The sequence below is a fragment of the Strix uralensis genome, chromosome 1 (genome assembly GCF_047716275.1).
Source record: "Strix uralensis isolate ZFMK-TIS-50842 chromosome 1, bStrUra1, whole genome shotgun sequence".
NCBI lineage: Eukaryota > Metazoa > Chordata > Aves > Strigiformes > Strigidae > Strix > Strix uralensis.
Genome location: NC_133972.1, coordinates 113520432 through 113543056, shown reverse-complemented (window position 1 = coordinate 113543056; position 22625 = coordinate 113520432). Strand labels below are relative to the sequence as shown.

Below are 22625 nucleotides of genomic sequence, written 5' to 3'. Positions count from 1 at the left end.
TGATTAGAATAATCAATTTAAGCTTATACATAATATTTGGGGTACTGGGGACACAGTCTTCAGTTTAGAAAGGAGGGGGAAATAAACCAAATAAAGCAATACTTAGTGAAGAACAATATGGCAAAAAGTTTTATTTTGGATGACTTGTATGTAAAAGAAAGATGTAGGTTTGTTTTTGATAAAGCTGACCAATGAGAATCTTTTCAAGTTACTGTGGAGTGGCCTTAATGCTGTAAATAATCCCGTTGGCCAAGTCCCAGTACTGTGCATATGAGAAAAGGATGCAGGAAATTCTGTTGTTTACACATGTGTCTGTAACACTGAGAAGCAAGAGGAGCCCAGCAAACCCAGAGGGTAAGGGGTCTTAAGCTTGTGGGTTTAGTGTTTTAATTTTTATATTTCTCTTCAGTATTGGTTACTATCATGCTGATGGTAAGGAGGAAAATAATCTGAAATACCAAGCAAAAGTATTGAAGATCAGAAAACAGTATTTGAAGTATGTGGCTAAGTTAGGTCTAGCCAGATTTTTCTCTTCTGTCCTTTTCACTACTATTGGGTAATATTAATCCTAACACCCCATTAAACATAGCTCATTTTTCAGATGTAGTAGGATCCTTACTTTCCATAACCAGGTAAGTTTACAAAATTTTCAGTGACAGTTTCTTACTTTTGATTTGGAAATTAGTCTAAATGCATAAAGTTGAAGGTTTATACTGTTTCAATACTGCAAACCTTTTTTAAATCACTATGTGAAATGCATCTGCAGTAGGAAGAACTGGTAAAGCTTTGGTAACTTTTAGTCATTATCTGTATTATGAACATAAATGTCATGAGAATACTGTTATGAGATTGCAGCAGCTCATATTGCATTTTTTTGTTAGAAAGCAGTGTTTTCACAGTGTTTCTATTTTCATAAATTCCATTAATGAGTTGTATAATCTGAACTTCCTTCAGAAAATATCTGATGAAAAGATAAGAAAAAAGTGGGTTCTTAGCCATATTATTCTAATGCAAAGAAATATAATTAATTGATATTATGATTTGTTGATGCTGGACAAAGATATTTAGTTTTTCATTATTTGAAAGGCAAGTATCCGAGATGGTATGAAACTGTATGGATGATCCATCGCTGATGAGAACCAAGGGTCAAATTTCAAAACTAATGTTGATGAGTTTAATAAGTATATATAAAAACTAGTACTAACAGGACTCCTACTGACTATCCAGATAGCTTCATTTTGTCTGGTTTACTTTTCACTGATTCTTACAACCGTTTTGTGAATCAGACTGCTATAAATAAACCTATTGCTAGAAGCCTAGTGTTTGTTTTAGATTATGTTAGAAAATGTACATTTTTTGAGTTTCTGAATGCAAATGAAGATAAAAGTATTTCCGTAGTATATTAGGTATCAGTAATAGAAATAGTCATATCACTCTGTCATGAAACCTCCCAGAGAATTTTACAAAAAGCTTAGTGAAAAATGTGAAATAAGATGTCATTTTTATGTATTTGCATGTAGCCAGTTTTGAACTGAGGTCACGCTTTCACCTTAAATAAAAAGTATCAATGTTAACTTCAGGTAGATCTGAGAAATAAATCATTAGAATATGAATATTCTAAAGCAGATGGTAATGAACAGACTTAAAACACTGTCATTAACTTCAGCACCAAGAGGGGTAGATCTTGGAATCATTTTAAGTGTACAAATTTGATACTCCACTAGCTGACTCTATATTGAAGAGACTAGCAAATGTTACCCACAATAATAATTCCATATTGATAACCATTATTACATTAGAATTTGCTAAATTTAACAAACAGAAGAATAAAATTTTATGTTTCAAATTGCTTTTCATAAAGCAACATGTCTACTACCACTTTTATTAAACAAGTTTTATTTTACCTTTTTCCTCTGAAGCGTAACTGTCAAGAATGTGTGGACATTTAAGGCAATATTCTACCAGGAAAAACTACTAGTTTTTAATTCAACTAGCTATATTTTTGTAGCCTATAAAATATTCTTATAATGAAGTGAGAATTATTTTTGTTTTCCTAACATGGATTGATTCATAACTCATATTCCTATACATTCTCAGTGTCCATCCTCTTTAATGATTATCTATTTTTTAGCTTCCTTGCTCTTACTCTTCACCTCTGTCTCAGCTTTGAATCTTCCAATCTACTTAACTCAGTGAGTTACAATGGTAATTGAAAACTGAACGTAAATCTCACAAAATTGTAAGGACTAGTTTATTGTCAGGTTTTCCTGCATTCCCAAAACAGGAGATCTTTACTGCTGTTAGAATTATGTCTAGTAAACTTCTATATAACTAACAAAATAGGCAAATTACCTTCTAAACAACACTTTTATTGTTATTAATACTCCATTCCAATTGTAGGGACAAGGCTTTGCTTTACTGGGCTTTGCTTTTCCAAGGTGTTAGAAAACCTTTTTTTCTTTCCTGTGTCTTTTAATAAGGTATTAACAGATTGTACAACAGAGATTTACTTTTTATTTAACTGACGTCACATAAAGATGTATCAATATATAGAAACTACACTATCTTGGTATTAATTTCCTGTTAAAGCTGCTAGAAACCATATTTGGCATTCATTTGGAAAAGCAACTTTCTAAGCAAAGGACACTTTTGCTCCTATTCCTTTTTTAGTCCATACAATAATCTTTCATTGACTGGTTTATTGTAAAAATGATCCTCCCTGAACAGCTTGATTCTCTGCTCATGCTGATTTGAGTAATCTAGGTCTATTTTACACTGGGTTACATGAGACAGGTTTTATGCCAAATCCATTCTTATTTAATGTCAATCACATTACTGGAGAAACACCAGAGATGAAGTGCCATGAAAGCTCTTATTGTTTTGATTACTATTTTTAAAAGATGTATTTTCGGTTGAGCTGAAAGTTTCTCCGTAACTTTTGTAGGTATCCATGTTGGCGAAAGGATGCTAACTGTCCTTCTGTCTGAAGGACAATATTCAAAAGAAAGTATGCAGAAGGAGCCAGGCTGAGTAACAATTACTTATACAATTGATTTCTTCTCTTTTGGTGGGACTACTCAGTGGCCTACTGTGGGCACTGAGAGAATAAATAGAGATGTTTCTCTATGCATTTAAATGACCTCTAGGTTACAACACATGGTACTTTGTGGATTATTTTATGTGACTGTTCTCGCAATTGTAGAACCATGGTTTACGTGGCTGAATTATTTCTTAAGTACATTTCCCTCAAAGAAGACTTAGTGGAGTTGGAGTCATCACGGGATGCTATCTTACAGCATTAAATCCCAAAAAGGAGTCCTTGAACTGTTGAAAGATCAAAGATGGTGTTAAAATGCTACAGTGGTTAAGGATAATAAGAAATATTACATATAAACGTTCAAGAAGTAATCTTTTTTAAGAATATTCTTTAAAGACTTAATTATAGAATAAACGACTTCTAAAACTATTCTGATAAAACTGAGCGCATCTCTGCACAACAGATTTGTTAGTTCTGATACAACTGTATCAAAATAGTTGAACAAGCCAAAGGGATAGGCTCTGACCCAGAGAAAACAAAATATTCATGAGCATTTTTTCTTGTCTGCTCATGTGGGTGGGAAAATCACTTGTTTCCAGATTGACTCCGAGTAGTGTTTTGAAGAAAAAAATATTTTGTGTCCTAATATTCATTGGAATGTTTTATGTCCTGGTCTGACAATGATCAGATATCTGTGATTAATTTTCCCTACTCCCAGTGTTATGAAATTGCTTTTAAAAGTAGGTCACGTTTTGAATAGAAAAAGATCATAAATTATTTCAACTATAGCAGGGATTAAAAACTTAACTTTTTCAGGGATATGCCTTTATGTCTTCACATATTGAAAACAAAACAAAAAAATGAGCCCTTGTTTTGTTAGTAAGCAAAAAAAACCTGTAAATGAAAGTGAAGCTGTCCAGTTTAAAGTCTCTTTCCAACTGAGTAACATACAAAAAGTTGTTAGAAATATGGCATAAACTCTAGAAAATAAACTCGTGATGAGTTTTGTTTAATGAAGCTTCTCTATACATTTAAGTAAACTCTACAGTTTGGATGGACAGGTTTTAGCCTTGTGTCCGACCTAATTCTTGTTCAGTAAAGTGCTCTTCAGAAGGGTAAAGAAGTCTGTCTTGAGTTGCCTTTTCCAACTTCTGCTCAGCTGACCTGATATATAGACCGATCTGAAATATGTGAAAAAAACCCTCAGGTCTTTGAAGCTCTCAGTGCCATTGGGAGTAGCTGTGGATCTTAAATTTTGGCTGCACCCAATAAGAACTTACAGAGGCTCTCACAAAGAGATTACTTTGGCTTTTAAAAATAAATAAATATATAAACCATTAAATAGTAGAATACTAATATTAGCAATGGCTAGGAAAGGAACCTAACCTCGAGAACCTGACATGATACACCAGTCTTTGGTCTGAATAGTGTACTGTAAGCTTATTTAAAGCTTACTTGTAAATATTTGTGTTTCAGATATCTTAAATTGATTAGCAAACACTCTGGATGAAAATTAATATCTGAACTAAATGTTTTTAGCTTTCTTTTCTTCTTTGAAAGAAGAAAAGTCTTCTTTAACTTACAACTGGCTTTAATGCTTGCAAGTTTTAAAATTACTTCTAAAACCAGTTATGAATGACATGCTCAAAGGCAGATATAACCTTGAGGATGTTTTATGTCTTGGATATTATTCCCATACATTTCTGGAGTTTTCCCTTTTTCTGGAAAGTTCAGAGCAAATCCATGAAAGATATTTTTCTGTGTCATGTCGGAGGGCTGTGTCAGTATAAGCAAGATAGTGCATGTGTGTACTGGCTGAGTTGTGCATCCTGTAATAACACACTGACTACTCTGAGCAGAATCTTTTGAGATTCTCTGTTGACTGACAACTGGTTCTGTCACCACTGAGCTGAGCAGTGTAAGAAGCTACCTGCTTAGCCTGCTTGTCTCCAATAAAGGGGCTACAACACCTTTAGCACTGCTGTTTATTTCAGTGTGGGGTAAAAAATGTTTGTCACATTAAACACTCACTGAAACTAACTTACTCTGCTTTTTGTGGAAACAGAGGAGGAAGACTTATGCGCTTGATTATTCTTTGCCTCAGCTGTGGAACTGCTGAAAAAAAAATTAGAAACCAATTTAAAGTGATTAAGAGCAAATCTCACTGTGTCTGAAGAAAAAGATGCATAGGTGTTCTCATAAATCGCATGAAGTGTTCATTTGCATCTTTAGCCATAAATATTAAAAAAGATAGTGTTTCAGTATACTGAACTAATATTAACTAATGTGAACCCTATTCTTCTGAAGCAATTACCTATTTCAAGTTTGAGAACAGACTACTATTGTTCTAAAAAATCTCTATGCTATACAGGAGATGCCTATTAGACCAGACCTTTAACTGATATGAATTCATTTGTATGAATTAACATAGCCTTAGTTTAAATACACTGAATTTGTTATGAATTGAAGTTATTATACAGATTATTATTCATAGCATGTCTTTCCTAACAATCATACAGAGCATCATTCAAACAATAGAGGCCTTCCGTGATAGAGTGCCAATCTCAACAGAGAATCAAGGAGATTAGATTAGAACTCAGGTGAGTTGGTTACTTGCTTAGTCCAGAAGTTTACACTAGGTTTTGTAAACCTGGTTGTAAGTTAGTTACCCTGAAAAGATCTAAAACTTTGACAGTTCATACCTATCCTAATTACCTAGTTGATTATGCCTCTTTTATTCGTTGATCATATCCTAATAAAAAGTGATAGGCAACCTTAAAGGGGAGCTAGCCAAGAAAACTGCTGTGTCTCAAAAGCCACAGCTAGCTAGTTAAATTGGGTTAAGCTTGTCCTCGCTTCTGCTTAATACTTGGTTCTGTTTGAGATTATGAAACTGACAACTTTCCCAGACACACGTGACCCTCCCCCCTGTATGATCTGATTATACAACTTATTTTTCAAGTGTAGTGTCTGAGAAATGAGTATCGATTCTACAAACTTGAATGTATAAAAATTATGGTTGATATATTATGAAGGTTTGTAATCAAACAAAACATTCTTGGGGAAATGAAGTTACTGTAAGTAATATTTAAAACAGTACTTCAGAGCTTCCTTTGGCCTTATGGGTAGTAAATGAGAACATCTGTATCTACAAATATTTATGTTACCCATATTTAACCCTAAGGATTTGAATACAACTTCAAAGACATGAAGAAACATCAGCTTGTCTATGTAAAAGATCTTGAAAGATATTGCAATGATATGTAATGACTTGTGTTAACTGGTAGACCTAAATCACAACGAGTATATAATACTGGTTCTCATCTTGAAGAAGTAGTATCCAAACTGCTTAGAGTTTATTAAAAGTGGCAGCCAGAAAAGGAAAAGAGAGTAGAATTTCTTTAGTCTTTGAATTTATTTTAATCTGTGACTACTTTCCAGGTTGTCTTTTTTGTGAATGCTTATGTGAACAGTATGTATATAATCTGTATGATATATAAATGTATTCATGTGTTTAAAAAGAAATTGAAACAGTGAACAGAATTTTACTTTAAAATGGATACTTAGACATGGGGAGAAAATGGTGAAAGGAAAACAGTACAGAGGACCACAGAGAAGTGGACCAAGTTCTCTTCTGGTGTGTTCTTTTACAAAGAGAATTACAGCATTTCATTTTGAGCAAGAACCTCTAAGACCACCACTGGCAACAATAATATAAGATATGCTGTGAAAGAATTCTTGTCTTTCATTAATGCTTTTAATTGTAGGCACCTTATGTCTTACTGTAACTTAAAAGAACAATCTCTTTACCTGGGGGTGGTTTTATTCTGTGGAAGGAAAAAATTGCTTAGTTCCTGAAAGCTTTTAGCCATGCTGGTCTGACCACTTCTGTGGTCAAATTCTCCTATTGGCATAGAAATTTTCTACTATATTTTACAGAAGCAATTCACACATTGAGAAAAATATATAATACCTCATGGTTACAGGAATCACAGTAAAGGTAATAGTTTCAATAAAATCATCAGTTCAAATATAAAATTTTGTAGAACTTTATGGAGAATTAAATGTTTCCTGCAAGTCACTAATCGTTGCTGTAACAGATATATATTTTCTGGATTGTTTATACCTGTGCTTAAAATTGACCTTCAGCCTGGGAAGTATCTGGGAATGTTTAATTGTCTTCTTCACCAGTTTCTTCACACAGTGCTCTGCATATTCACAGTTTCTGTTCACAGAACAGGTTTATGGGGATAAAGCCAAGGTTTATACACATTCTTCTTTCTTCTTTTTCCTTGTGCCTTACAGCTGTGCCTTTCCACATTGCTATATAAGGGCCCACCCCATAGTGGATATAAGACTACTAGTTTGCTTCTAATTCAATTAGCTTAGGAGGTGATGAAGAGGGACAGAGGAAAATTGTGTGGCATCATGTCTCTATAAGAAGCCAAGTGCATCCCCGAGAATAATAATATTAGACATGCACAACAGAAGCTTTCTCAGAAAGGAAGAGAAATATCTATAGATGAAAAAAGGTAATCTTTCATAGGGATTTGTCTTGCAGATCTGAACAAACGATCTGTCTACCCCTCAACCTCAAGGAAAAGTTAGTTACATGAAATATAATTTAACAGTCCTTATTTTCAGAGTAGTTCTGTATTGCAGTACTTAATTTGATTTAACTTCACAGAAAATTTTGTTCATACTTAGCTAATTAAATCTCTGGTTTTGCATATATCCAAATGTCTGTCTTTCTAGTTGGTTGTTGATTCCAAAGTAGCCAAGTATATTATTCCAAACTTTAAATATCACTTGAATCTGTTGTGTTGGGTTTGTCTGTGGTGGGATTTTGGTAGCAGGGAAGGGGGCTTCAGAGGTGATTCCTGTGTGAAGCTTCTTGAAGCTCCCCCAGGTCCAAGTCAGACCCACCTCTGGCCAGGGCTGAGCCAATTAGCGACTGTGGCTGCACCTCTGTGGTAACGTATTTAAGAAAGGGAACCTGAGATGAGGAAGAGGAGTTGTGAGGGAGATACCTATGCAAACCCTACAGTCAGTGGAAGAAAGGAGGAAAAGGCGGAGGTGCACTGGAGCAGAGACCCCCCCCTGCAGCCCGTGGTGAGATGGCAGGCTGTGCCCCTGCAACCCATGGAGGTCCATGGTGGAGCAGATGCCCACCTGCAGCCTGTGGATGACCCCACACTGGAGCAGGTGGCTGCACCAGAAGAAGGCTGGGACTCTGAGGGATGTTTGTACTGGATTAGTCTGTTGCTGGAAGGACTGCAGCCCATGGCAGGGACCCATCCTGGACCAGTTTGGGAAGATCTGCAGCCCTGTGGGAGGGTTACGTTGGAGAACTTCATGGAGGACTGTCTCCTGTGAGAGGGACCCCACACTGGAGCAGGGGAAGAGTGTGAGGAGTCCTCCCCCTGAGGAGGAAGGAGCAGCAGGAAAAACATGTGATGAACTGACCATAACCCCCATCCCCTGCCCCTCTGTGCCTCTCAGAGGGAGGAGGTAGAGAAATTGGTAGCAAAGCTGAGCCCAGGAAGAAGGGAGGGGTGGGGAGAAGGTGTTTTTAAGATGTGGTTGTGTTTCTCACTGTCCTACTCTGATTGGTAAATTAAGTGTTGGTGGTGATGTTTGAATTAAACTGATGTTCTTTTTCTTCCCTAATCAAGTCTGTCATTTGCCCATGACCATAATTGGTGAGTCATCCCTCTCTGTCCTTGTCTCGACTCCCAAACCTTTTGTTGTATTTTCTCTTCCCCATCCCTGAGGGGGAAGTGGGGGAGCAAGCGGCTGCTTGGTGCTCAGTTGCTCTCTGGGCTTAAACCATGACATCTGTGTATGAGTTTTTCTGGTGTGTGTGGAGTAGATGTTCTTTTGAGCATCCCTTGCTTCCTGCAATATCTTATTTTTCTGCAAATCTTATATTTGGCCAGACCTATAAGAAATGTGTAAGACTTTACTCAGCACTTCTGTCTTTACTCCTTTTTCTCAGCCAGTCTAAATGTTTTGGGTATATTTTCCCTCAGTTTTATCTTTGGGTTTGTTTTCAGGTTTCTGGGGGCTTTTTTGATAAAACATTTGAGTTGTAACCCTGTTCTTTAAATTAAAAAGAACAATTTAATTAAAAAAAATTAAAGTGAAAATTAAAAAGAAAATTAAAGAACTTTAAAATTGAGATTTAGGTCTGACATTGTCTCACACTTCAAAGTTTCAGGCTGAGGATAGGTGACAGAAGGAAGATGAGGTTGCATAACTTTAACCATATGTGTCAGGATGTTAATGAATTGTGGCTGTGATTTCATTTGGTTTCAAAGACAAACTTAAGAAGCCATACTTTTCAAATTGATGTGATGAGAAAATCTGTTTCTTTCAGGCACTTTACAGACTTCATAAAAAAAACCCAACAAACCAAAACCTCAGACCCACAAATATTTCTCTGTGTGAAGTTAGAAACATAACTTTATATTTTATGGTTTTCAGAGCATAAGTGTTTTTAGTTATCAGATATGAGAAGTCAATAAAGCAGATTTTGGAAATAAATTAGATTTGTATTGATATTTTGATATTAGAAGAAATATAGCTAGAGAAGTGTAAACAGGAAAAAACAATTATTACATAACTCCTAAAAGAAAGCAAATAATTTTCATTGTTTATCTCTTCAGGACGTTTTTCAGCTGGTTTTTAGTGATGACACATGTAAGGATTATAATGTTTAGAAACAACATAACTTAAAAATATAACATATGATTTAATATTGTTATGTTTTATAGCTGTGGAAAAAATAAACAATTATCTTTGGCTGTGCATTGAAAAGTCTTGAAATCACCATTCTTTAATTTTCAGTTCTAAAATAACAATTTTCTTAACTTGCTAACACAGACCATGATCAGACCCAGACTGTGGAAGTATGATAATCTGCATATGTTATGATCTATTCGGATCTCTTAAATTTACAGCACAATGTACTCTGCAAATTAAATTTTATTTTATGAGCTCATTAAAACAAACAAACAAACAAAAAACCCAGCCCCAAAAATACCCCCACCAAAACATACGAAGACAAACAATAGCTGAATCATATTTGTACAGGCTAGTCCAACATATAAATTTACTAATTCATTATTTCATTAATTCATGAACTCTCTAACTCACAAGTTCTCTAATTCTTAACCTGTCTATGAACAAAATAGTTACCCAGCTGGTGAGAGTATTCATTCTTCCTCCTCCATCATGGTGTGTGTGTGTCCCACATCACACTGGCAAGCATGAAAGCCTCAGCAGTCTGATGCTGTTGGATCGGCTTCAAGAACTTTAGGGGTAAGCTGAGGTATTTATACTTTTCAGCTCGGAAGTTTGGTCCATAGTGTTTCCATGAGTTAACAGATTCTGAAGGAACTGCTAGGCATACTTTGCAAAAATGCAGGAGACGATGGCTGCAGGTGATAATCAGCCTTTATCTCTTCCTGTCCACTGTGTCCTATGTACGCGTTTCTCTCGTGTTGACCTAATGTCACTGCAGGCTTTAGCATGAGCTGTGTGTTCATTATTATCATATTTTTACTTCTCTTTCCACTAAGCATTTTCCAAGTCATTCTGATTACCCTAGCTTCAGTTCTTCTTAATACTGACAATTTATTTTCTAGAGTTTCAGTATGAAATTAATTCAATTCTTAGATGAATTTCACCCAGTAGTATCTCTTTTAGTTCTACATCCTATTGGTCTATGACTTTGTAGCCACCTGTCATAGTGATGGTCACTATAATCAGTACAGGTTTTATTCCATACAGAACTGTATACACTAGCTAAGTTCAAATATACATTCATTATTCATCAGTCATTAATTTTGGAGCCATAAGCATAGACTCTTGTCCATTATGTAATTGCATTACATGAAGGGCACTTTTATTAAGAAGTTGTCTGGATTGTTTTTTAAGATACACAATGAGGAACAAATGGTATCTTAATTTTGTCCATTTACATTGACTTGCCCAGTGATTATTAGGAGTGTTTATGAAAAAATTGCCATGTATTATTTTCTCATTGTGTACAGTTAATGTAATTATTGTGGGCCACTAGTGTATGGTTAGTTGCCTTACATGTCTGTAGGACCCATTTCACTCTGTTGTCACAACCATGTAAGCTTCACATCCAGTGTTACTACATATAGTTAAATTCAGGTTAACTTTAGATTTTAGGGTTAATGTAACATTACCACCTACTGTCAATAATTGTCCTTGTGGTGTTACAAATAGTATTCCTCCTGTAAATAGTTTTATAGGTGGGTTATGACTGATATGCAATACCTGAGTGTTCTATGGTCATTGTTAAAAGGCAGAGACAAGTTTTGGGTGTTCCAGTTACTAGTGTTGCTGCAGTGACGTAGTGAGGCCACATTTTCTGCAAGAGAAGATACTGAGGTCTTGGACATAATCCAAACCTCAGTTATTGTTACCTCATTCCCTTTAGTGTCTACAGCATCCCATAATTCTTCTTCATTGTCACCTAGATAACCCCTGAGTTGGATGTTTAAATGCAATTTAATTTTACGGACTTCAGGAGGGTTTTACTTCTGGTTTAACAGGAATTTGAGCAGCTACTGATATGAATCCCTTATCTATGGTACTTCCCTGGGGGTTTGTCACTTGTGTAGGCAATTTACAGGTTCTCACAGATAGGATCCTCACTTAAGAGTATTAACAAGTTCACTCTTGCATAGCTGCTGGTTGAGTAGTCCATGCCATCTGTCTACTGTCCCATTACTTTAGGGTTGATACAGTACGTGAAAAATCCATGGTACAACAGCTGAACCACACCAAGCTTGTACTACATTATTCTTAAAATGTTACCCATTTTAAGATTGTACTTCTCTGGGTAAGGGAAAAGTAGCAAACCACTGGCTTAAAGCAGCAACAGTTACAAGACCTACAGTGGTAGCTTAGGTAGAATGAGCATTCCCTATACCACTATTTCTACATGGATGTCTTTCCACCCTCCCCATGTTTGTTCTAAAGGATCAATATAATCTATGTGTGATATTTCCCAGATTAGTTTACCTTCCCTGAAGTTGGTAAAATGTTGGTGATGTGCTGTACCATTGTTAGACAAAAATGGCACGAATCTGCAATTTGTTTTGCTCGAGATTTTGCCACGGGGCATCCTCTCCTCACAGCCTGCTGAAATAAATCTTAAGTCCCAGTGTGTCCAAGCCATTCCTGTAACCAGGTACTCATTCTGCCTCTGAGTTTTGTGCTACAGTTATTCTAACCAAACGATCAGCTACCTGACTCTGTGTTGCTTCAGGATTTTTAGGGGTTTGGTGACTAGTTACACACTTTATGGAGATGTTCTTAGATTGAGCTATATCATAAATTATTTTCCGGTGTCATGATTTTTCCCCCATACATTTCTAGTATTTACTTGCCGATATTTTTGCATTCAACTCTATAGCCAATGGGTGGAACCCCTAAGGGTAATGGCTTACTAGTCAAAGTCAGTTTTACAGCAGGAATAGGCACACATAATTTGATCTCCTTTTCTTGAGTTGCTGTCTCAGTAGTTAGCAGCCCTTTGTAAACAGCCGAGTTTTCAATGAGTGACAGTCTGTCACTCCCTATGTTCTTCCCATAATGAGCCCATCACCTCTGCCCATCTTCTCTGAGCCTTCTTCATCTGTAGGGGTTTCTTGGTTGAAGGGGCAGCTGCAGCAATATCATGGAAAGTTCTCACTTTCCACTAGCACTTTACAAAAGTACACGTACAGTTTTAATGGTTCATTTTGTCCTATTACATTTATAAATTAGACGAAAGAAAATTGACTGGCTTAATCTGAAGCAGACTTTTTTGTAAGGACGTAGAATCCCTTTAAAAAAAAGTTTAGCTGAGGTCTTCATAATTAAGAAGCATGTAACTAAGGATTAAGTCATGCAATTAATATAAGGATGTTGAAATATTATCCTTAAGTTGCTGATCTAGCTACTGAACTTCACTGAAAAACCTGAGCTCAGCGAGCAGGTATTAACATGGGGGAAGTGTAATAATTCTCTTCTCTCCTGGTGATTTTTTTAGCTGTGCCACCAAGCGTTAATACATTTCTCTTTGCCATAACAATGATACCATGCAATAATAAACCAGGAATGCTTCTTTTTCTTACTGGTGTTTATGATCATTAGGTAAATAAGCAAAGGTTGTAATATAATGAAACATGGTTTAGACCTATATTCCTTGTAGTGTCTGCCAAATGTCTGCACCTTTTCTTTTCTCTGAGAACTATCATATCTCTCTCTCTCTCTCTCTCTTTCTCCCCACATACTCATATGGTACAATGAATGTTGCTTTCTATATTTTGTGCATACTTATTTTAGATTATTCAGTTAAGGAAAACTACTACAAAAGGGATTCTGTGTTCCTTCTTATCCCTGAATTGTTGAGTGGAACTATCAGAAGGTTTCACTGGACAGAAAATTCTCACTCTCATCCAATTCTCTAACTTTATATTACCTTTCCATCCAATTATCTCTTATTAAGTAATTATGCTAATTGACCTCCATATGCTGTGCTAGTCTGCTGCTGCAAACTCAAGCTAGCAACTTTAAAACTAGCTGCAGACAGTATTTTTTTTTGTCAGTTTTCAGACTTGTGAAATTTCTGATGTTTAGAGGTCTGTGTCTAACAATATTAGCACATGGCTTTCTTCTTTTAGTTATCTTTAACATACGCCATAGAAATTGTTCTTGTTTCTCCCTGGAACAGACTGGCAATATTCTATAGATGAGAGTTTTCAAAGTTCAATGTAGAAATGTGATGTTTTACAGTGAATTACTTTTCTATGAGGTGGTCATATACCAGGGAAGATAAATTTTTTTGAAAGTATCACTGTAACTACAGGGATGATTAAGATTCAGTATCAACTGATTTACTATTACACCAGTCTTCTGTTAAACATTTTAAAATTATTATTTCATCAGTGCATTTTTTTTAAGAACATGAAAGATCAGATTGATGTGAAGTGTAAAAAAAAAAAAAAAAAAAAAATCCAAACCTCTGGAACTGTGATATTCTGACCATTCCAGGCACTTTTATAATAATCAACACATTTTTGTTATTTTAAAAATCTTTGCTTCCTTTCAAGACTAATATTTTAGTCTATTTCTTGTAAAGATGACACAAGCACAAGCCCTAATTATTCACAGTTAAAATAGAATTCCTATTGCCATGTTTATCAGAGTTGTTCTACAACTCTGTAGCAACAGAGTTGCTTTGTTCAGATGTGGATATTAAACTAGCTCTGTAAGAATATTCAACCTTGATGCTATTAGCCTTGTGTTTTAACGCTCACAGGAAGCTATTAGTCTTCTGATAAAATGAAAATGTGAAAAAACATCTGCATAATACTTAAACATTATATTAAAATGTCCAATTCTAGACATTCAAGATTTTTATACAAAATTATTAAAAAAAAAAAAAAAAAGTGTGGAAATGCCATTACAATGATGTGCTTCAGTTCATTTGCTTTCATCACCCATGGTCTTAGAGGCTCACTAACCTGACAGCTAGGGTTACCATAATGCATCATCATGTTTGCCAAAAAATGGAAACTTGTAGGCAAAAACTCACTTTAGCTGAAAAGATGTTCCTGCCCAAGCCTCTTCTTCATAGAAGGGGAAGTCTGCTCTGGTCATCACTGAAATACATTCTCCTCTTTCAGTTTCATCTAATATTCTCACAAAAGTCAAACACTGTGTTTTAAATATAATCTGTATACAATATATGAATCATTTTTTTTTGTTCACACTCTTGACTGTTGCTCCCTGGATATTACTTATGTAATTCTAGTAACTATATAAACTGAATGCAGTTTGTGATGTTGTCAAAAGCAGCATCCTACTTCCCTTCTGACTCATATTTCCATGCCATGTTTTGTGGAAGCACTAGGTTTCATGCAGCCACTAGTGAAAAAGATGAGGGCTCTGATGAAGCTGAAGAATGTCTAGCTGGGAATGTTGCATCTGTTTAAGCTGATTTCACTAGTTTAACTAAGAGGAAAAACTAACTAGTTGTTGCGTTTAATGTGAGGCTAAATTTGGTAAGAGATAAGAACATGTGGATATATGTGTGAGAAAGGAGGGGCTGTCTTTTTAGCAGCAGTGGATTTATGCTGGGTTACACTGGTCATAAAAGTACATCAATGGGCAAAGCAGAAAACCCTGCTTTCATTAATGCGAATGGGAAAACACCCTTTTACTTCAGTTAAACCGCGGCTGTATGAAGAAGACCTGTGGATGTTTTACTATAAAATGAAATGGAAATTCAACAAAATAAAAACAGTAGTGTCATTAATATTTTTCTTGAGGATATTATTAAATTAATAAAATCATAATAAGTCATGAATCATGCTTCCCACATTCTATATACCCATGTTCTTTCTTGCGTTAAAATGTTAAATTATAAGGTATCTACAGTCAGCACCTTGCTCACTGAAAAACAACAAAATAAATCTAAAACCTTTCAAAGAAACGTTGCATTTTTGTACACTTCTCTTGTTTTTAGTAAGTGATAAGAGGCCAGGAGAAGGCTAAGCAGAACTGACATCCTGGATTTCAAAAGGGCTGACTTTGTCTTGTTTAGGCACCTGCTTGAAAGGATACCTTGGGAGACGATCCTGAAGGGTATAGGGGTCCAGGAAGGCTGGGTACTCTTTAAGAAGGAAGTGTTAATGGCTCAGGAACAGGCGGTCCCCAGGTGCTGTAAGAGAAGCCGGCGACAGAGAAGACCACAGAGTGAAAACAGACTACCTGACCAAAGGAAGTTTGCACGTGTTTCTACACAGTGAAACACCAAGATATTTCAAAGCTGTATTTTCAGTACAGCAGTTATGGGTGTGAAGACTTCAGTACTGTCCTTCTATTTGAAAATTTGCACACCTAGCAGTAACAGCACCTCATTCTTTGGGAAGTGCTTTACAATAATTGTTTCAAACACTAAATTATCCTCATTTTACAGGAGGAGAAATGTAAGCATGCATTGATGATTACCTATTTGACTTACTTCTGCTAAAGGGGAGACCAAAGACAAGGTCTGTTGTTCTAGTCATTAACCTACTGTATCTACTTCATCAATGTTTAACATTATTCATGGTCAGATATCAGTTAAATGGTATTTTTTACCAGTATAAATACAATGTGCCCATGTACGTATCAGAGTTTGTCTTCAGTAAGTTACATTAGCTGCTGAAAAAAAGAACTGCTCAGTGGTGCAGTTCTAGCTGCTTTCCTTTGTTTTTTTTGTTGATGGTTTTGTTTGTTTTGTTTTTTTTTTCTTTTTTTTTTTTTTCTCCCACCCCTAGGACTATCCCACAAACTGGCAAGAATGTTCTTCAGTTTAGTCAACCTGTTCTACAAGTCTATATTTATTTGAATTGCATTTTAAGCACTAATAAGAAAAATTAGAAAGATGATTCTACAAAGCCACCAGCTCTTGAATGGTTTTACAGGTTTTTATAATTTTGCAATTTGGTGGGATTTTCTTTTTTCCAAATTATGCAATTATATATTTTAAAAAATCCTGTTTGCTGAAGATCTTACTTGAAGATTAAAGAGCAAATAATTCTTCAACAGTAAAAATCTCCTTTTACTATCTTCCAGTTAAAAAATGTCCTCTTTTCACCTGCGATAAGTTTAATTTAGCTGTGGAGAAATCAAAACCTTAGGCAAACATAATGTGTGTCATTAGATGACATCTGTAGTACTCTGTTGAAACAAGTGTATGTGTCTGAGCTTTACATCAGCAATGTTAACCCTACTTATCTCCATGAAATAATGAAGAAGCTTAATGTTCTTATGTTGTATTCTAAAGGTTAAGAAATCAATTAAAATAGAGATAATGAATGTCATCCTGTTTTCTAGGCTGTTCCCTGTTTTATGTATTTATTTGGATCATTTTGGCTTTATAAATGAATTCATAAATAGATCTTAGCTCTATGCTATGAAACCAGTCTGTGGGAAATTCTTCATACTGTGTTCATCTTTATAAAACAAACAATATGAAAAAATGTATCTTATTTGGAATGAGGTAACGAGGTTAATTTTTCTTCTTCCCCCCCTAAAAGTTAACCACACTGAAAGCTGAATATGCATCTTTTTAAGACACTTTCTGTGTAATGTCTGACTTTTAATTTCACCTTTTCTCTTGTTTGTGGTACTGAGCTATATAATCTTTAGATTTTTTTTATATTTTAGATATGAGAAGAACAATAATACATTTATAAGATCAAATAAATTTTCAATAAGGACAAAAATGAACAGGAGTTAAAGTAGTCTTCATGAGGGACACCACTATCAAGGTGCTGTAGAACTGGAACTACATAGAGAATATAAGTACTATGGTTGCTCAATTCCAGGACTGAAAATATAAACCTCATTAAAAAATTTTAAGTTCATTTTAATCTATAGTAAATCTTTGTAACACTGTAATTAAGTAAACCAAGTTAGCCAAAGCTCTAGGATATTATTTTAAAGTATAATTTTCATAAAGAATCCCTTTACAAAATTCAAAATCATGTAGGATTTACTGCTTGAAAGTTGCAGCTGAGGTCACTAGGAACATAAGGTTTGTCACATGACAGAAATAACTGTAAAAGTAGCAGCATTTATAGTATCTTTTCACTTATCCAACAAATATTTGTATTATTTTAAGTTTTTATCCTGGGTCAGCCAGCCACTGAAATGTATTGTTTTGAGATCTGTATCTTTTAAGAAGAAATTATAAGGTATCGTTCTACCTCTTAAAATCTTACAGGGGATTTCTGAAAAGCTGCTTTGATTAGAATTTCTGAAAAGCACATAGGGAAGTTAAGTCATATATGAACATCTATTCCTTACCACCTTGGACTGAGTCAGCACTAATATTTTCTGGAGGAGGAGAAATTTATTTTAATTATTTTTTTTTTTTTTTAAATTTTAGATGCAGAATTAGGATCATATATCCATGATGAAAAGTGCAGGCAAAGTTCAGTGTATCACAAAACTATCTGAAGGCTAGGAGCCTACTAAGCTACTGTACAAGCCTACTTCAAATATTTGATCAAATATTTGATCTGACTGGTGGTGTCCCAGCCTCAAGACCTCTAGAGCCAACACAGTGGAGGGGGACCAAGAATTCATGGCCAATGAATGCGACCACTTGCTTTGGCAGTAGTTTGCAGTTAGATTGCCTCAAACCACTAATGAAACCACAACAACAGTCTATTCTGACTCATGAAGATTTTGTTCTCTTCTCAGGTCTTTTGAAGTTTCAGCCAAAGAAAATTATTTCCATTCTTATTTCTTCAACTTTTAAGGTTTGTAAACTGTACAGTCCCCAAGTTCTGCCTTCTTTCATTGAATATGCAAAACTGCTAACAAATTCCATTTAAAAAAACCCTACTGATTAACAGAGTAATGAATGTCTACAGACATCTACTAGTCTGGGACAGAAACAAAACATTTAAGAAAAAGTTATTGTACTATTTAAAAAACCAAAAAGTTCAACTATTGCATTATATATTTAAAGAATACTGTGGTTTTGTTTTGTTTTTAATTAAAACTTTAGGAAACAAAGGCATTACCACAAACCAGAAGTTAAATTAACAACTTACTGTGAGAGTTTAATATTTAGTGATTTTCGCTCTACTGGGCCTCATACAAAATCATGGGTGGCAATATCTTTGTATTTTGGTTAAGGTTTATTCAAATGAAATTTCTGGAAGTAAGTCAGGCAACAAGACTCAACCTTGATCAAACTTTGGCAGCAGCTGTGCTAGATCTGTGTAGTGTTGTGGGGGTTGGTGGTGCTACACAAGAAAATGATAATGAAGAGATTTGGGAGTCCTTTACTGCCCTTTTCCTTTTCTCATATCCATACTTGATAACAACAGTTCTCCAGAAGCTTCTAACAAATGGCAAGTAAATGTCCTGGAAAGCAGGGAGAAGTTGAAAAGATCTGGGAAACTGGAACCAAAACCTACAAAAACTTCTATTCAGCTAAAATGAAACAAGACTGAATCATAATGCCAAGACTGTCTACTCTTCAGTATTTTGTTTGCTGTATTGGCCTTCTACATTTTAAATACAGGTGTTAATACAAACCGCTGTAACATATAAGCATGATACTTTACAGATGGATGTTGGAATATAAGAGCAAAGTTTTTACTTTAAACAATTTAGCCTTCTACTGATATAACAAGATTTTTAGTTTGGGGTGCTTTTTTGTTTTTGTTTTTGTTTTTTTTGTTGTTTTGTTTTGTTTTTTAAGATAGCCAAGCGGAAAATACAAGGAGGTATAAGTGACTAGTCTCTACAGACTGTCCACATCAACATTTTCTCAACACTGGGATGGGAAAGCACTTTCTGAGATGTTGATTTTCCTCTGGACTGAATGAGTAATAGCAGATAAATAATGAAAAGTAAGCAACAAGATTTACTAACAGAGTCATATCATCATGAGGTAGGCTATACAGTACAGTAGGATAGCGCTACACTTTCAAGAATAATATAAGAATATACTTCCTGGAGACCTTCTGGAATGTAGACAGCAAAATAAAGCCCCCTATAAAAATTCTTGATTCTTATCATGAAACAAAGAAAATCCAAAGGTGAGGGGGGTCTGGTTTTTTATTTGTTTATTTGGGATTTTTTCCTCAGGTATGCAATTTATAAGGTAAATTTTGCCTACTATGAATTTCCACAGTTTGGGAAAGAAGGCAAGGAGATCTGTGATTGTAGTTCTACACAAGTACTCTCCTCTTACTAGACATTTAAAATATATATTGATTCAATTTAATCTTGTCTTGAAAGAAGAAAGGTTTTGTCTGGTTTCTCTAGACCAATTTTTGAGAGCACTATGATTATTTAATGACACTTCCTTTGCTAGCAATTCCTAGTCAAGTAATAGGTATGTCTGTTTATGATATACTCAAAGAATATTACATAAAATATATATTAATAGCTATTTCTTGTTGATGAAACACATTTCTAAAACATCAACTGCATTATTAAGATTATGTCATTATTATAGCAGTTAAATCTGAGGTTATTCATATAAACTCATATATACATCATATCATACATCCATATATATTCATATAATTTGAGGGACGCTAAATTATTGTCTGTCTTTGTCTTTTTTAGGAGTGAGATTAGATGATGAATCGAACCATGAATTTAGGCTCCATTCAGAAACTAATGGAAGAGACACAGGTTTTTGGGACTCAACCGGGACAACCTTATAATTTAGCTGGAGGTTGCCAACCAGGTAACCATCTGTGTAATTCAAATCTGCCATCTCAAAGTTTCTACCCATATTCATCTCATTATCCATATATGGATATGAATTACAGCAGTGATTGGGAAATTTTTGAAGCGGTAAAAATTCAGGAACTGCAAGAAGTCAAAGCCAGAGCTGCCCAAATGGAGAAGACCATGCGCTGGTGGTCAGATTGTACCGCTAACTGGAGGGAGAAATGGAGCAAAGTTAGAGGCGAAAGAAATAAAGCCCAAGAGGAAGCAAGACAATTGAGAATCAAATTAGATGGTGTTGTAAAAGAACTGAGTATGCTTAAAAAAATAAATCGAGATTTAGTAAATGAGAATGAACACTTAGAAAATGTAACTGCTTGGAAAACAGAATGCAGTTGCTCTGAAATATCTTATATTAAAAAAGACCTAAACCAGTTAACATTTCTGGAACGAGAACCTGTGAAAGAACTGAGCAAAGCCAACAAGATTACTGAGGCAGAAGACGCAGAGAAGGTAAAGAATGGTGAAATTTTTTAGTTCATCAAGAAGTGGGGGATTATGGATGTGTATCTAGAAATGGGATTTTTCAAGGATTTTGACCAAATTACTACCTGATCCATTCACTAGCAAACCCACTTTTTTCATCTAATATTCCTAATACAGAGAAATACATAAAACAATTCATACCCTTCAACTATGGCTAAATATTTAAGTAACAGAGGCTATATCCAGTAAATTATTGTTCTGACTCTCTCAGAGAGAGTTTTAAGGTAACAGATTACCTCTGCTATCTGAATTCTCCATGTTTTGTGTACTTTTTTTTTTTTTTTTTTTTTTTTTTTTAACCTGGAAGAAAACAATGTAGCTTCTTGGCTTCTAAAATAAGATAGTTTAATTCTCCCTCAATGCAACTTCTAAAATGTGAGAGGAGGTGACTCAAATTCTTCTGCAAATATGCAAGATTTTTTGTTTGGTAAGGAGAGTAATTAAGTTGTTATGCAGAATTAATCAAGTATGGACATGGTTTAATACAGCTCCTTGTTCTATATCACAGAATCACAGAATTGTCTAGGTTGGAAAAGACCTTGAAGATCATCCAGTCCGACCATCAACCCAACATTTACAGTTCCCAACTACACCATATCCCTCAGTGTTAAGTCGACCTTACTCTTAAACACCTCCAGGGATGGGGACTCCACCACCTCCCTGGGCAGCCCATTCCAACGCCTAACAACCCGTTCTGTAAAGAAATGCTTCCTAATATCTAGTCTAAACCTTCCCTGGTGCAACTTGAGGCCATTACCTCTTCTCCTATTGCTTATTACTTGGTTAAAGAGACTCATCCCCAGCTCTCTGCAACCTCCTTTCAGGTAGTTGTAGAGGGCGATGAGGTCTCCCCTCAGCCTCCTCTTCTCCAGACTAAACAACCCCAGTTCCCTCAGCCGCTCCTCGTACGACATGTGCTCCAGACCCTTCACCAGCTTCCTTGCCCTTCTCTGGACACGCTCGAGTAATTCAATGTTCTTTTTGTAGTGAGGGGCCCAAAACTGAACACAGCAATCGAGGTGCGGCCTCACCAGTGCCGAGTACAGGGGTAAGATCACTTCCCTGTCCCTGCTGGCCACGCTATTTCTGATGCAAGCCAGGATGCCATTGGCCTTCTTGGCCACCTGGGCACACTGCTGGCTCATGTTCAGCCGGCTGTCAGTCAACACCCCCAGGTCACTTTCTGACTGGCAGATCTCCAGCCACTCCTCCCCAAGCCTGTAGCACTGCTGGGGGTTGTTGTGGCCCAAGTGCAGCACCCGGCATTTGGCCTTATTGAAACTCCTCCAGTTGGCCTTAGCCCATCGCTCCAGCCTGTCCAGATCTCTCTGCAGAGCCTTGCTACCCTCGAGCAGATCAACACTCCCACCCAACTTGGTGTCGTCTGCAAACTTACTGAGGGTGCACTCTATCACCTCTTCTAGGTCATCAGTAAAGATGTTAAATAGGAGTGGTCCCAAATGGAACTATTTTTTCATGTTTTGCCAGTTTTAATTCTGTGTCTTTACATGCATTATGTAGTCTTTATAGACAGCACCATGTAAAAACTATACTTATTTGTCTGATAGATAGCAGTCATTGTAGATGTAGGAAATTCTTTCCTACATTGTAGGAAAACGTTTTTGCCTACACTGTAGGATGTAGGAAAGTTTTTACTTCAGTTCAATGGAAATTGTCAGGATCTTAGGCCTGAATGTATAATGTTCAGAATTTTCACACTAATGTACATAATTTCATTATATTCCTGTGAGTTCTGAAAAAAACC

At 35.8% G+C, this 22625-nt stretch overlaps 1 protein-coding gene across 3 annotated transcripts in view; it reads left to right on the top strand.

Annotated features, from left to right (window-relative positions):
• The first annotated feature begins 331 nt into the window (after positions 1-331).
• Positions 332-22625, top strand: part of CCDC102B (coiled-coil domain containing 102B) — a 190287-nt gene continuing 167993 nt past the window's right edge. For all 3 annotated transcript variants that reach the window (XM_074877440.1, XM_074877455.1, XM_074877446.1), the window contains exons 1-2: positions 332-354; positions 20207-20827. In XM_074877440.1, the coding sequence (XP_074733541.1) occupies positions 20219-20827 (609 nt within the window). In that variant the 5' untranslated portion in view covers positions 332-354; positions 20207-20218. The remainder of the gene's footprint in view (positions 355-20206; positions 20828-22625) is intronic.